The following is a 14,157-nucleotide window of genomic DNA, read 5'->3' as shown; positions in this document are numbered from 1 at the left end:
TCTGCCCTATCCATATGGAAAAACAGATAAGGACTTTTATATGACAAAGCCGCCAATTCTGATACACGCCTGGCCGAAGCCAAGGCCAATAACATGACCACTTTCCGCGTGAGATATTTTAGATCCACGGTTTTTAGTGGCTCACACCAATGTGATTTTAAGAAACTCAACACCACGTTGAGAACCCAAGGTGCCACTGGAGGCACAACCGGGGGCTGAATATGCAGCACTCCTTTTACAATGTCTGAACTTCAGGTACTGAAGCTAGTTCTTTCTGGAAGAAAATCGACAGAGCGAGATCTGTACCTTAATGGAGCCTAATGTTAGGCCCATAGACACTCCTGCTTGTAGGAAATGCAGAAATCGACCTAGTTGAAATTCCTCTGTTGGGGCCTTTTTTGGCCTCACACCAAGCAACATATTTTCGCCATATGCGGTGATAATGTTTTGCAGTTACATCTTTCCTGGCTTGAATCAGCGTAGGAATGACTTCCTCCGGAATGCCCTTTTCCTTTAGGATCCGGCGTTCAACCGCCATGCCGTCAAAACGTAGCCGCGGTAAGTCTTGGAACAGACAGGGCCCCTGCTGCCACAGGTCCTGTCTGAGCGGCAGAGGCCATGGGTCCTCTGATATAATTTCTTGAAGTTCTGGGTACCAAGCTCTTCTTGGCCAATCCGGAACCACGAGTATCGTTCTTACTCCTCGCCTTCCTATTATTCTCAGTACCTTTTGTATGAGAGGCAGAGGGGGGAACACATAAACCGACTGGTACACCCACGGTGTTACCAGAGCGTCCACAGCTATCGCCTGAGGGTCCCTTGACCTGGCGCAATATCTTTTATAGCTTTTTGTTGAGGCGGGACGCCATCATGTCCACCTGTGGCCTTTCCCAATGGTGTACAATCCTTTGGAAGACTTCTGGATGAAATCCCCACTCTCCCGGGTGGAGGTCGTGTCTGCTGAGAAGATCTTCTTCCCAATCGTCCACTCCGGGAATGAACACTGCTGACAGTGTTAACACATGATTTTCCGCCCATCGGAGAATCCTTGTGGCTTCTGTCATCGCCATCCTGCTTCTTGTGCCGCCCCGTTGGTTTACATGGGCGACTGCCGTGATGTTGTCTGATTGGATCAGTACCGGCTGGTTTTGAAGCAGAGGCCTTGCCTGACTCAGGGCATTGTAAATGGCCCTCAGTTCCAGAATATTTATGTGTAGGGAAGTCACCTGACTTGACCAAAGTCCCTGGAAGTTTCTTCCCTGTGTGACTGCCCCCCAGCCTCAAAGGCTGGCATCCATGGTCACTAGGACCTAGTCCTGTATACCGAACCTGCGGCCCTCTTGAAGATGGGCACTCTGCAGCCACCACAGTAGAGATACCCTGGTCCTTGAAGACAGGGTTATCAGCCGATGCATCTGAAGATGTGATCCGGACCACTTGTCCAACAGGTCCCACTGAAAAGTTCTTGCATGGAACCTACCGAATGGGATTGCTTCGTAGGAAGCTACCATTTTTCCCAGGACTCGCGTGCAATGATGCACCGATACCTGTTTTGGCTTCAGGAGGTCTCTGACTAGAGATGACAGCTCCTTGGCTTTCTCCTCCGGGAGAAACACTTATTTCTGTTCTGTGTCCAGAACCATCCCCAGGAACAGTAGACGTGTCGTAGGAACCAGCTGTGACTTTGGACTGTTTAGAATCCAACCGTGCTGTTGTAGCACTTTCCAAAATAGTGCTACCCCGACTACCAACTGCTCCTTGGACCTTGCCCTTATAAGGAGATTGTCCAAGTACGGGATAATTAAAACTCCCTTTTTTCGAAGGAGTATCATCATTTCGGCCATTACCTTGGTAAACACCCTCGGTGCCATGTGCAGTCCAAACGGCAGTGTCTGGACTTGGTAATGGTAATCCTGTACCACAAATCTGAGGTACTCCTGGCAAGGATGGTAAATGGGGACATGCAGGTAAGCATCCTTGATGTCCCGGGATCCCATGTAATCCCCCTCGTCCAGGCTTGGAATAACCGCCCTGAGCGATTCCATCTTGAACTTGAATTTTTTTATGTATGTGTTCAAGGATTTTAAATATAAAATGGGTCACACCGAACCATGCGGTTTCGGTACCCCAAACCGTGTGGAATAGTAACCCCGTCCTTGTTGAAGTAGGGGCACCTTGAGTATTACCTGCTGGGAATACAGCTTATTAATTGCCTCTAGCGCAACCTTCCTGCCTGAGGGAGTTGTCGGCAAGGCATATTTGAGGAAACGGCGGGGGGAAGACATCTCGAATTCCAGCTTGTACCCCTGAAATACTACTTGAATGAAACAGGGAACCACCTGTGAGCGAGCCCACTGATCGCTGAAATTTTTGAGACGGCCCCCCACCGTACCTGGCTACACCTGTGGAGCCCCCGCGTCATGCTGTGGACTCAGAGGAAGCGAGAGAAGAATTTTGATTCTGGGAACAGGCTGACTGGTGCAGCTTTTTCCCTCTTCCCATGTCTCTGTACAGAAAGGAAGCGCCTTTGACCCGCTTGCTTTTCTGAAGCCGAAAGGACTGTACCTGATAATACAGTGCTTTCTTAGTCTGTGAGGAAACCTGAGGTAAAAATATTTCTTCCCAGCTGTTGCTGTGGATACGAGGTCCCAGAGACCATCCCCAAATAATTCCTCACCCTTATAAGGCAGAATCTCTATGCGCCTTTTAAAGTCAGCATCACCTGTCCAGTGACAGGTCACTAATACCCTCCTGACAGAATGGACATTACATTCATTTTGGATGCCAGCCGGCAAAATATCCCTCTGTGCATCCCTCATATATAAGACGACGTCTTTAATATGTTCTTATGTTTGACAGGGTTACCGACCATGCTGCAGCAGCACGATCTGCAGGTCTCAGTCTAGTACCTGAGTGTGTAAATACAGACTTCAGGATAGCCTCCTGCTTTTTATCAACAGGTACCTTCAAAGTGGCCGTTCCTAAAACGGCAGTGCCACCTTTTTTGACAACCGTGTGAGCGCCTTATCCACCCTAGGGGATATCTCCCAGCGTAACTTATCCTCTGGCGGGAAAGGGTACGCCATCAGTAACTTTTTAGAAATTACCAGTTTCTTATCGGGGGGAACCCACGCTTTTCACACACTTCATTCATTCATCTGATGGGGGAACAAAACACTGCCTGCTTTTTCTCCCCAAACATAAAACCCCTTTTATGTGGTACTTGGGTTAATGTCAGAAATGTGTAACACATTTTTCATTGCCGAGATCATGCAACGGATGTTCCTAGTGGATTGTGTATATGTCTCAACCTTGTCGACACTGGAGTCAGACTCCGTGTCGACATCTGTGTCTGCCATCTGAGCGAGCGGGCGTTTTTGAGCCCCTGATGGCCTTTGAGACGCCTGGGCAGGCGCGGACTGAGAAGCCGGCTGTCCCACAGCTGTTACGTCATCCACCCTTTTATGTAAGGAGTTGACACTGTCGGTTAATACCTTTCACCTAACCATCCACTCTGGTGTCGGCCCCACAGGGGGTGACATCACATTTATCGGCATCTGCTCCGTCACCATATAAGCCTCCTCATTAAACATGTCGACACAGCCGTACCGACACAGCGCACACACACAGGGAATGCTCTGACTGAGGACAGGACCCCACAAAGCCCTTTGGGGAGACAGAGAGAGAGTATGCCAGCACACACCAGAGCGCTATATAATGTGGGGATTAACACTATAACTGAGTGAAATTTCCCCAATAGCTGCTTGTATATATAATATTGCGCCTAAATTTAGTGCCCCCCCTCTCTTTTTAACCCTTTGAGCCTGAAAACTACAGGGGAGAGCCTGGGGAGCTTTCTTCCAGCTGCACTGTGAAGAGAAAATGGCGCCAGCGTGCTGAGGGAGATAGCTCCGCCCCTTTTTCGCGGACTTTTCTCACGCTTTTTTCTGGATTCTGGCAGGGGTATTTACCACATATATAGCCTCTGGGGCTATATATTGTGGTATTTTTTGCCAGCCAAGGTGTTTTTATTGCTGCTCAGGGCGCCCCCCCCAAGCGCCCTGCACCCTCAGTGACCGGAGTGTGAAGTGTGTATGAGGAGCAATGGCGCACAGCTGCAGTGCTGTGCGCTACCTTGGTGAAGACTGATGTCTTCTGCCGCCGATTTTCCGGACCTCTTCTTGCTTCTGGCTCTGTAAGGGGGACGGCGGCGCGGCTCCGGGACCGAACACCAAGGCTGGGCCTGCGGTCGATCCCTCTGGAGCTAATGGTGTCCAGTAGCCTAAGAAGCCCAAGCTGGCTGCAAGCAGGCAGGCAGGTTCGCTTCTTCTCCCCTTAGTCCCTCGCTGCAGTGAGCCTGTTGCCAGCAGGTCTCACTGAAAATAAAAAACCTAATTCTATACTTTCTTTCTAGAAGCTCAGGAGAGCCCCTAGTGTGCATCCAACCTCGGCCGGGCACAAAATCTAACTGGGGCTTGGAGGAGGGTCATAGTGGGAGGAGCCAGTGCACACCAGGTGACCTAAAGCTTTCTTTAGTTGTGCTCAGTCTCCTGCGGAGCCGCTATTCCCCATGGTCCTTACGGAGTTCCCAGCATCCACTAGGACGTCAGAGAAATAAGGCCACCATTGAGGCGGTGCTAGCTGCTGGGGAATATAAGCCCACCATGGAGGCGGTGCTAGCTGCTGGGGAATATAAACCCACCATGGTGGCGGTGCTAGCTGCTGGGGAATATAAACCCACCATAGAGGCGGTGCTAGCTGCTGGGGAACATAAGCCCACCATGGAGGCGGTGATAGCCGCTGGGGAATATAAACCCACCATAGAGGCGGTGCTAGCTGCTGGGGAACATAAGCCCACCATGGAGGTGGTGCTAGCTGCTGGGGAATATAAACCCACCATAGAGGTGGTGCTAGCTGCTGGGGAATATAAGGCCACCATAGAGGCGGTGATAGCCGCTGGGGAATATAAACCCACCATAGAGGTGGTGCTAGCTGCTGTGTACTGATGCACAATTACCCAGTGCCGGATTACCAAACCGGCAGAGTAGGCAATGGCCTATGGGCCCCGTGCTTTTTGGAGGCCCTGCTACAACGGCTTAACATAATATTGATTTGATATTTCTTCAGGCATTGTTAAATTGTTTCCAAAAGATAGAAAAAATTAATCAACTCAAAGAAAGGAAAATGTAGCATTAAAGACTGTATGGAGAAAATACTGTGTAATGTAATGTACCCGCTGATAAACCATAGACATCACATTCACATAACTCTTTCCAGATCGCAAACTGCTGGTTGGTAAAGGTGAAGACATATTAGGAGATAACTTGCGAGCCCCCGGGATTGCGCCTGCCCAGGGGCCACCACAGGGTTTATTCCGGCACTGTATTTACCTTATCCCCCTGGTAGTTCTCTGGAAGCTGCCAGTAGAAGGACTCCTGCCCCAGCTGGTCGAACTGGCGGTAGGAGAGCTGCGGCCCGTGAATGGACATCTCCACGGTGAAGCCGGTGGTAACACGCGTGCTGCGCTGCCGGTTGACCAGGGCAAAGTTCTGGAAGTTTCCAGGTAGGAAGGGGCTGGTGATCTGGAGTGATGGGCAGATGGGGGAACATGTTAGATGATTATAAGGAGAACATGTCATTAGTAATAGGCAGGGAAGACAGATGGACCTCACCAGCTCACGGTGGTAGCTGGAGCTGGCACACTGCTGCGTCACACCCATGCAGAAGCAGGGCAGGCAGCCGTCCGGATTGTCGGCATTGAGGTAGAAGTGATGGTGTCGGCAGGTGCTGCACGAGAGACCCTCCACGTGAGGCTGCAGGATAAACACAGGAGATCAGCCCCCGTACAGACTGCAGCTCAGTGCCGGAATAGGACATGGCACCTACCTTGCAGGGGCACTGGCGTCGGGAGTCACAGTTATTACTGATGCTGCCACGTAAATCACATGCACAGGTCGTACTGGGGCCCGGACCCCCTGTAATAAGGACAAGAGAGGCCTCACAAGCTGCACTAATGTGTAATATTCACCAGGGTGTGATATATAGCGCAGTGTAATATTCACCAGGGTGTGATATATAGCGCAGTGTGATATTCACCAGGGTGTGATATATAGCGCAGTGCGATATTCACCAGGGTGTGATATATAGTGCAGTAATATTCACCAGGGTGTGATATATAGTGCAGTGTGATATTCACCAGGGTGTGATATATAGCGCAGTGCGATATTCACCAGGGTGTGATATATAGTGCAGTGCGATATTCACCAGAGTGTGATATATAGTGCAGTGTGATATTCACCAGGGTGTGATATATAGTGCAGTGTGATATTCACCAGGGTGTGATATATAGTGCAGTGCGATATTCACCAGAGTGTGATATATAGTGCAGTGTAATATTCACCAGAGTGTGATATATAGCGCAGTGTGATATTCACCAGGGTGTGATATATAGCGCAGTGTGATATTCACCAGGGTGTGATATATAGCGCAGTGCGATATTCACCAGGGTGTGATATATAGTGCAGTGTAATATTCACCAGGGTGTGATATATAGTGCAGTGTGATATTCAACAGAGTGTGATATATAGTGAAGTGTGATATTCACCAGGGTGTGATATTCACCAGGGTGTGATATATAGTGCAGTGTGATATTCACCAGGGTGTGATATATAGTGCAGTGTGATATTCACCAGAGTGTGATATATAGTGCAGTGTGATATTCACCAGTGTGATATATAGTGCAGTGTGATATTCACCAGAGTGTGATATATAGTGCAGTGTGATATTCACCAGAGTGTGATATATAGTGCAGTGTAATATTCACCAGGGTGTGATATATAGTGCAGTGTGATATTCACCAGGGTGTGATATATAGTGCAGTGTAATATTCACCAGAGTGTGATATATAGTGCAGTGTGATATTCACCAGTGTGATATATAGTGCAGTGCGATATTCACCAGAGTGTGATATATAGTGCAGTGTGATATTCACCAGGGTGTGATATATAGTGCAGTGCGATATTCACCAGAGTGTGATATATAGTGCAGTGTGATATTCACCAGAGTATGGTTATATAGTGCAGTGTGATATACAGCATAGTATGATTATATAGCGCAGTGTGATATACCCAGAGTGTGATTATATAGCGCAGTGTAATATTCACCAGGGTGTTATTATATGGCGCAGTATGATATACAGCATAGTATGATTATATAGTGCAGTGTAATATACAGATTGCAGTGGCAGTTACAGAGCTGGGGCTGCAGCATAGTCACACCCACTGCCCCCCAAACACTGCCACACATCGCCGGCCGGGACTCCCTGGCAGTTGGTGGTTCCCCTATTAGAATTTTGGCCTGTGCTGCACCCCCAGCAGCAGAGTGTTATACAAGTGATATATAACACACCTGTGCAGGGCTGTCCTCGGACAGGGTCTCCCCGGTAGCCAGGAGCACACCTGCAATAAGAGAAGCGTATTATTCCAGGACAGAACAGCAATCACTGATGGAGAATATGACGGAGACACATTACCTCTCACACTGGCGCCCAATGTAACCCGTAGGACAGGAGTCACATGTCGGCTGCCCATCCGTGTCCAGGAAACAAGTACCAAAGTATCTGAAAAGACATGTGTGACATAAGGGGGATGGTCACTGCAGGGACGGTGTGACATAAGGGGGATGGTCACTGCAGGGACGGTGTGACATAAGGGGGACGGTCACTGCGGGGACGGTGTGACCTAAGGGGGACGGTCACTGCGGGGACGGTGTGACCTAAGGGGGACTGTCACTGCGGGGACGGTGTGACCTAAGGGGGACGGTCACTGCGGGGACGGTGTGACCTAAGGGGGACGGTCACTGCGGGGACGGTGTGACCTAAGGGGGACGGTCACTGCGGGGACGGTGTGACCTAAGGGGGACGGTCACTGCGGGGACGGTGTGACCTAAGGGGGACGGTCGCTGCAGGGACGGTGTGACCTAAGGGGGACGGTCACTGCAGGGACGGTGTGACCTAAGGGGGACGGTCACTGCAGGGACGGTGTGACCTAAGGGGGACGGTCACTGCAGGGACGGTGTGACCTAAGGGGGACGGTCACTGCAGGGACGGTGTGACCTAAGGGGGACGGTCACTGCAGGGACAGTGTGACATATTGGGGACGGTCACTGCAGGGACAGTGTGACATATTGGGGACGGTTACTGCAGGGACAGTGTGACATATTGGGGACGGTTACTGCATGGATAGTGTGACATATTGGGGACGGTCACTGCAGGGACAGTGTGACATATTGGGGACGGTCACTGCAGGGACAGTGTGACATATTGGGGACGGTCACTGCAGGGACAGTGTGACATATTGGGGACGGTCACTGCAGGGACAGTGTGACATATTGGGGACGGTCACTGCAGGGACAGTGTGACATATTGGGGACGGTCACTGCAGGGACAGTGAGACATATTGGGGACGGTTACTGCAGGGACCGTGTGACATATTGGGGACGGTTACTGCGGGGACAGTGTGACATATTGTGGACTGTTACTGCAGGGATAGTGTGACATATTGGGGACGGTTACTGCAGGGACAGTGTGACATATTGGGGACGGTTACTGCAGGGACAGTGTGACATATTGGGGACGGTCACTGCAGGGACAGTGTGACATATTGGGGACGGTCACTGCAGGGACAGTGTGACATATTGGGGACGGTCACTGCAGGGACAGTGTGACATATTGGGGACGGTCACTGCAGGGACAGTGTGACATATTGGGGACGGTCACTGCAGGGACAGTGTGACATATTGGGGACGGTCACTGCAGGGACAGTGTGACATATTGGGGACGGTCACTGCAGGGACAGTGAGACATATTGGGGACGGTCACTGCAGGGACCGTGTGACATATTGGGGACGGTTACTGCGGGGACAGTGTGACATATTGTGGACGGTTACTGCAGGGACAGTGTGACATATTGGGGACGGTTACTGCAGGGACAGTGTGACATATTGGGGACGGTTACTGCAGGGACAGTGTGACATATTGGGGACGGTTACTGCAGGGACAGTGTGACATATTGGGGACGGTCACTGCAGGGACAGTGTGACATATTGGGGACGGTCACTGCAGGGACAGTGTGACATATTGGGGACGGTCACTGCAGGGACAGTGTGACATATTGGGGACGGTCACTGCAGGGACAGTGTGACATATTGGGGACGGTCACTGCAGGGACAGTGTGACATATTGGGGACGGTCACTGCAGGGACAGTGTGACATATTGGGGACGGTTACTGCAGGGACAGTGTGACATATTGGGGACGGTTACTGCAGGGACAGTGTGACATATTGGGGACGGTTACTGCAGGGACAGTGTGACATATTGGGGACGGTTACTGCAGGGACAGTGTGACATATTGGGGACGGTCACTGCAGGGACAGTGTGACATATTGGGGACGGTTACTGCAGGGACAGTGTGACATATTGGGGACGGTCACTGCAGGGACAGTGTGACATATTGGGGACGGTTACTGTAGGGACAGTGTGACATATTGGGGACGGTTACAGCAGGGACAGTGTGATAGCACCAAGGGATTCCTGGCTACGTACTGGCTGGATGGGCCCCGGCACAGGCAGGGCTGGCAGTCTCCAGGCGTTCCGCTCCTGGGGTCACCGTAGAAGCCAGGCCTGCAGCGCTCACACTTGGCTCCCTCGGTGTTGTGTTGGCAGTTCTGGAAGACAAGCAGCAATCACATTAGCCAAAGGAGCCTTATCACTGACCGCCAGCCTCCGTCTAACGGGTCCTCACCAGGCATTCTCCCGTATCTCCGTCACACTCCGTGGAGTGGCCACCACACTGGCAGCGTTCGCATGTGCCCAGGTAAAGGCCGCTGGTGGTGCGGGTATAACCAATGTCACAGTCCTGCCAGGGAAAAACACAGAGATGTAGCCAACGTACCATCTGTAACAGATCAGTAGCCATGACGCGCTCACCGACTCACCTGACAGGATGGGCCGGTATAGCCAATGGGGCAGGTGCATTGTTCCACCTCCTGCGCCAGCTGCAGCCCTGTGGCGTGGGGTACAGCGATGTCCATGTGGATGTCAGAGATCCTACAGGGGGCGGAGGAAACAGGGTCAGAATACAGAGGCTTCTGCTCTTACACTGCCATAGTGAGACGCCACCGGGTCCTGACCTGCTCTCAACCATCCTCTCGGAATAGGAGGCCCGGACCAGCAGGACATCAATATCTGCCAGAGCCATCAGCAGGTGCTCACGCGTGGCATCCTGACCATCTGTCCGGCGCCAGGAACTCTGCCAAAGGAAAACAGATGGTTATCAGTGTGTCCGACCCTAAACCCAGGGCAACTTATGTGGCCTCACAAGATCCGCCAGTCAGACATCCACCCAAAGAGCTTATCATGGAGTCACATCACAAACGCCGGAGAGGCAGATGGCACAACACACAATCAGCAACCCAGAGATAACGTAACGGAACCCTGACACGCTTGCACAACAGGGGCCTCATCCCCAGTGATCTTCTGCTAATGTCCAGACACTTTGGCCTGGTTTTTGCTTTCTGACCGCAGCGCTGTGTCTCAGGTGCATTGCGCCTCCTACCTCACGGAACGGAACGGTGATTGTGATGGGGAAGCCAGAGGTGGGTTTGATGTTTGCATAATGTTCCAGGGAGATTCCGTTGCCCTGCAGAACAACGTAGGGCTGGGTGTCCAGAGATGGGGCCCCAAACTGCTCCTCATATGTGATGGTGTAGCGCAGTTCCCCACCATACGACGTGACCTGTAACAGTGTACAATGTGTTACCCACAGGCAAGATGTGGAATCCCCCCCCCCTCAGACTCTCCGCAATGCTCATACGCACCTTGTCTCCCTTGAACCTCTCCGGGAGCACCCAAAAATACACATCATCGGGGATACGGTTGAAGGCGCTGAATGTCAGCTCTGATGGACCGGTCACACTGATGCCCTCACTGAACGTCTGAGTGTTGGCTGCATTGGAAATGGTAAATGGCACCCGTTCACGGCTGTCGTAGGTAGAGCGGACCTACATAAATGGAAGAGGCAGGAGGGATCTCCTGGTCAGCAGATACAGGCACCACAGTCACCTAGACGGACGAAACAGCACCTACCTGGTCTCTGTTCCAGTAAGAGCTTGAACATTGCCGGGTGACACCCATACAGAAACACTTCAGGCAGCCATCTTGGTTCCGGTCACTGAGGTAGAACGTTCCGCTTTTACATTCATTACACAGCTTCCCTGAGACGTGAGGCTACAAGAGAGCAGAGATAAGGGAGGTCTTCACTTCAGTAATGTGACACACTCCCAGGACCCGAGGGGGGTCACCTGTTATCTAGGGTAATATAGGCGTCCCAAATACGTGAGTTACATCATTCTAGAAAGGATAACACCGTCCCTATCTCTCCCTCCATAGTCAAGTCCATCATGGAGTAATACAGCCCACACTCCAAACCCGAGGGGTCACCTTTGTGTAGGGTGATATAGGCGGGAGTTACAGCATTATAGAGCCACTAACACCATCCCTCACTTTTCCCTCCACAGTCAGGTCCATCATGGAGTAATACAGCCCACACTCCAAACCCGAGGGGTCACCTTTGTGTAGGGTGATATAGGTGGCCCCAAACCCAAGAGTTACATCATTATAGAGCCACTAACACCGTACCTCACTCTCCCTCCACAGTCAGGTCCATCATGAAGTAATACAGCCCACAACCCGAACCCAAGGGGTCACCTCTTATGTAGGGCGATATAGGTGGCCCCAAACCCAAGAGTTACATCACTATAGAGCCACTTACACCATCCCTATCTCTCCTTCCACAGTCAGGTCCATCATGGAGTAATACAGCCCACAACCCGAACCCGAGGGGTCACCTCTTATGTAGGGTGATATAGGTGGCCCCAAACCCAAGAGTTACATCATTATAGAGCCACTAACACCATCCCTCACTCTCCCCTCCACAGTCAGGTCCATCATGGAGTAATAATGACCACGCCAGTCCCGAGGGGCCACCTGTTAAACAGATTGATATATGTGGTGTCCCAGAATACACGTTTGGGGTCCAATGTTTGATATTAGGCACAATGACACTTGAGACCACAGCTTACATACAACACAGAGCGTGTATACAGAGCCCCCCCCCCTATTACTGCTGAATGGCCGCCCCCCACCCATACCTAGCGCTGTTCCCAGGCATTACTTTCATCCAAAACTATAGACAGATTATTAATCCCCTTCCAGATACAGAGACATTTCCAGGGTACACCTTCTGTACCAGAGGCACCCCTACCCTAAGGTATAAACCAGAAGACATCGCCCTCCCCCCGTGGGCCGCCCGAGGACAATACCAGCCTGCGGGCAACTTACCTTACACACACACGCGGTTGGAGAGGATACAGCGCTGCCTCTTTGGTCACATATCCCGGACTCACTCGCTGCAATATACAGGACAGGATTACTTAGGGAACCAGAAAAACGATCAGTGCTATAATCAAGAAACTGCAGGACATCACGCCATTAGTACTGTGGAAGCTGAACCCCTATACTCAGAAATATAAACCTATAGTCATCATGAAAACAGGAGCCTGGTACACATCCTGTGACCATCCACCAAGTCCAGAACATAGCACTTCAGTATGAGAGGCTGACGCATTTCATACAGCCTTATTGGGGCTAACTGAATACCGGCCTAAATATAACAGTGTCACACACCGAGAGATATCGTGATAAAGGAGAACACTAGGAGTCACCTCCTGATCACTCCAGGCACAGTGTAACATACTTACGCGTTTCACTCTAAATATAACTGTGTCACACACACTAAGAGATATAGTGAAAAAGGAGAATACTAGGAGTCACATTCTGATCACTCCAGTCACAGTGTTACACACACTGACGTGTTTCACTCTAATTATAACAGTCACACACTGGGAGATACAGTGATAAAGACATTGATGCGATTTCACTCTAATTATAACTGTCACGCACTGAGAGATTTAGTGTTCTCCTTTATCACTCTATCTCTCAGTGCGTGACAGTTATAATTAGAGTGAAACGCGTCAATGTCTTTATCACTGTATCTCCCAGTGTGTGACAGTTATAATTAGAGTGAAACGTGTCAGTGTGTAACACTGTGTAACTAGAGTGATCAGGAGGTGACGCTTAGTGTTCTCCTTTATCACTCAGAGTCACCTCCCTATAACTCTAGTCACAGTGTTAGACAATGACGCGTTTCACTCTAAAAGCAACTGACGCATTTCACATATGGAGTTCCCTGAGTTGTGTGAAGAGATATGTGAACTAGTACTGACCATTAATATTTACACATCGCCCTCCGGGCTTCATCGGATCACCTTCATATCCCACAGAACACCTAGCAGGAGAGAAAAGTGCTGTGATAAATGACAAGCATTATATGATACCATGGTGTCCTGTAACCCCATACCCCAAACACGGAATGTCTACAAGGTCACAGATAAAAGACATGGCCACTGGTGATCCCTGCAATAAGAACTCTATCACCCAGCTGTCACCTGTTGTGACTTATGAACTATTCCCTGTGTACGGGTACAGCACCATCCTAGTTACACTATAGGGTGAGCGGAACCTCGTTTCTCCTTCCATATTCACCACTGCCTGCCTGCATACACCGTATACACAGTCAGCTGGGTGGCGTTACCTCTCACAGCGTCGCCCTGTATATCCTTCAGCGCAGTTATCACAGGTAGGCTGTCCATCGGTGTCCACAAAGCAGGTGTCAGAGTACCTAGGGGGAGCCGTGACAATGGGCGGCGTTATAACGCTAGGTATCAGCTGCACTGCTATACCAACATGGAATTACAACAAGGGGCTCACCTGCGTCTGGGGTCCATGAGTGGGCAAGGACAAGGCCTGCAAGCATCTGCAGTACCTCTGGTGGGGTCTCCAAAGAAGCCCTCCTTACACTTGTTGCATTGTGGTCCCTCCGTGTTGTGCTGGCAGTTCTTAGGTAATAAAGGAGTATAGTCATGGGATACAGAAGCACACCTGCCACGGCTGCCCTCCACGTACCCACCCATTCAGCCAATATACGGCTGGCATTATAGCACACTCTGTATTAATGTTGGAGTAAATCTAGTATGTTATA

The 14,157-nt window shown here is 50.7% G+C and overlaps 1 protein-coding gene across 1 annotated transcript in view; it reads right to left on the bottom strand.

The window, feature by feature from the left end:
- Positions 1-14,157, bottom strand: part of HSPG2 (heparan sulfate proteoglycan 2) — a 310,894-nt gene that overhangs the window by 149,927 nt on the left and 146,810 nt on the right. The window contains 16 exon segments of the mRNA XM_063942047.1: positions 5,391-5,582; positions 5,673-5,813; positions 5,887-5,975; positions 7,408-7,457; positions 7,532-7,618; positions 9,603-9,724; positions 9,802-9,915; positions 9,995-10,106; positions 10,190-10,308; positions 10,615-10,794; positions 10,877-11,059; positions 11,145-11,285; positions 12,399-12,466; positions 13,343-13,404; positions 13,711-13,797; positions 13,887-14,014. Of these exon segments, the coding sequence (XP_063798117.1) occupies positions 5,391-5,582; positions 5,673-5,813; positions 5,887-5,975; positions 7,408-7,457; positions 7,532-7,618; positions 9,603-9,724; positions 9,802-9,915; positions 9,995-10,106; positions 10,190-10,308; positions 10,615-10,794; positions 10,877-11,059; positions 11,145-11,285; positions 12,399-12,466; positions 13,343-13,404; positions 13,711-13,797; positions 13,887-14,014 (1,875 nt within the window).

This window comes from Pseudophryne corroboree, chromosome 10 (genome assembly GCF_028390025.1).
Source record: "Pseudophryne corroboree isolate aPseCor3 chromosome 10, aPseCor3.hap2, whole genome shotgun sequence".
NCBI lineage: Eukaryota > Metazoa > Chordata > Amphibia > Anura > Myobatrachidae > Pseudophryne > Pseudophryne corroboree.
This window is presented reverse-complemented; position numbering and strand designations above follow the sequence as displayed.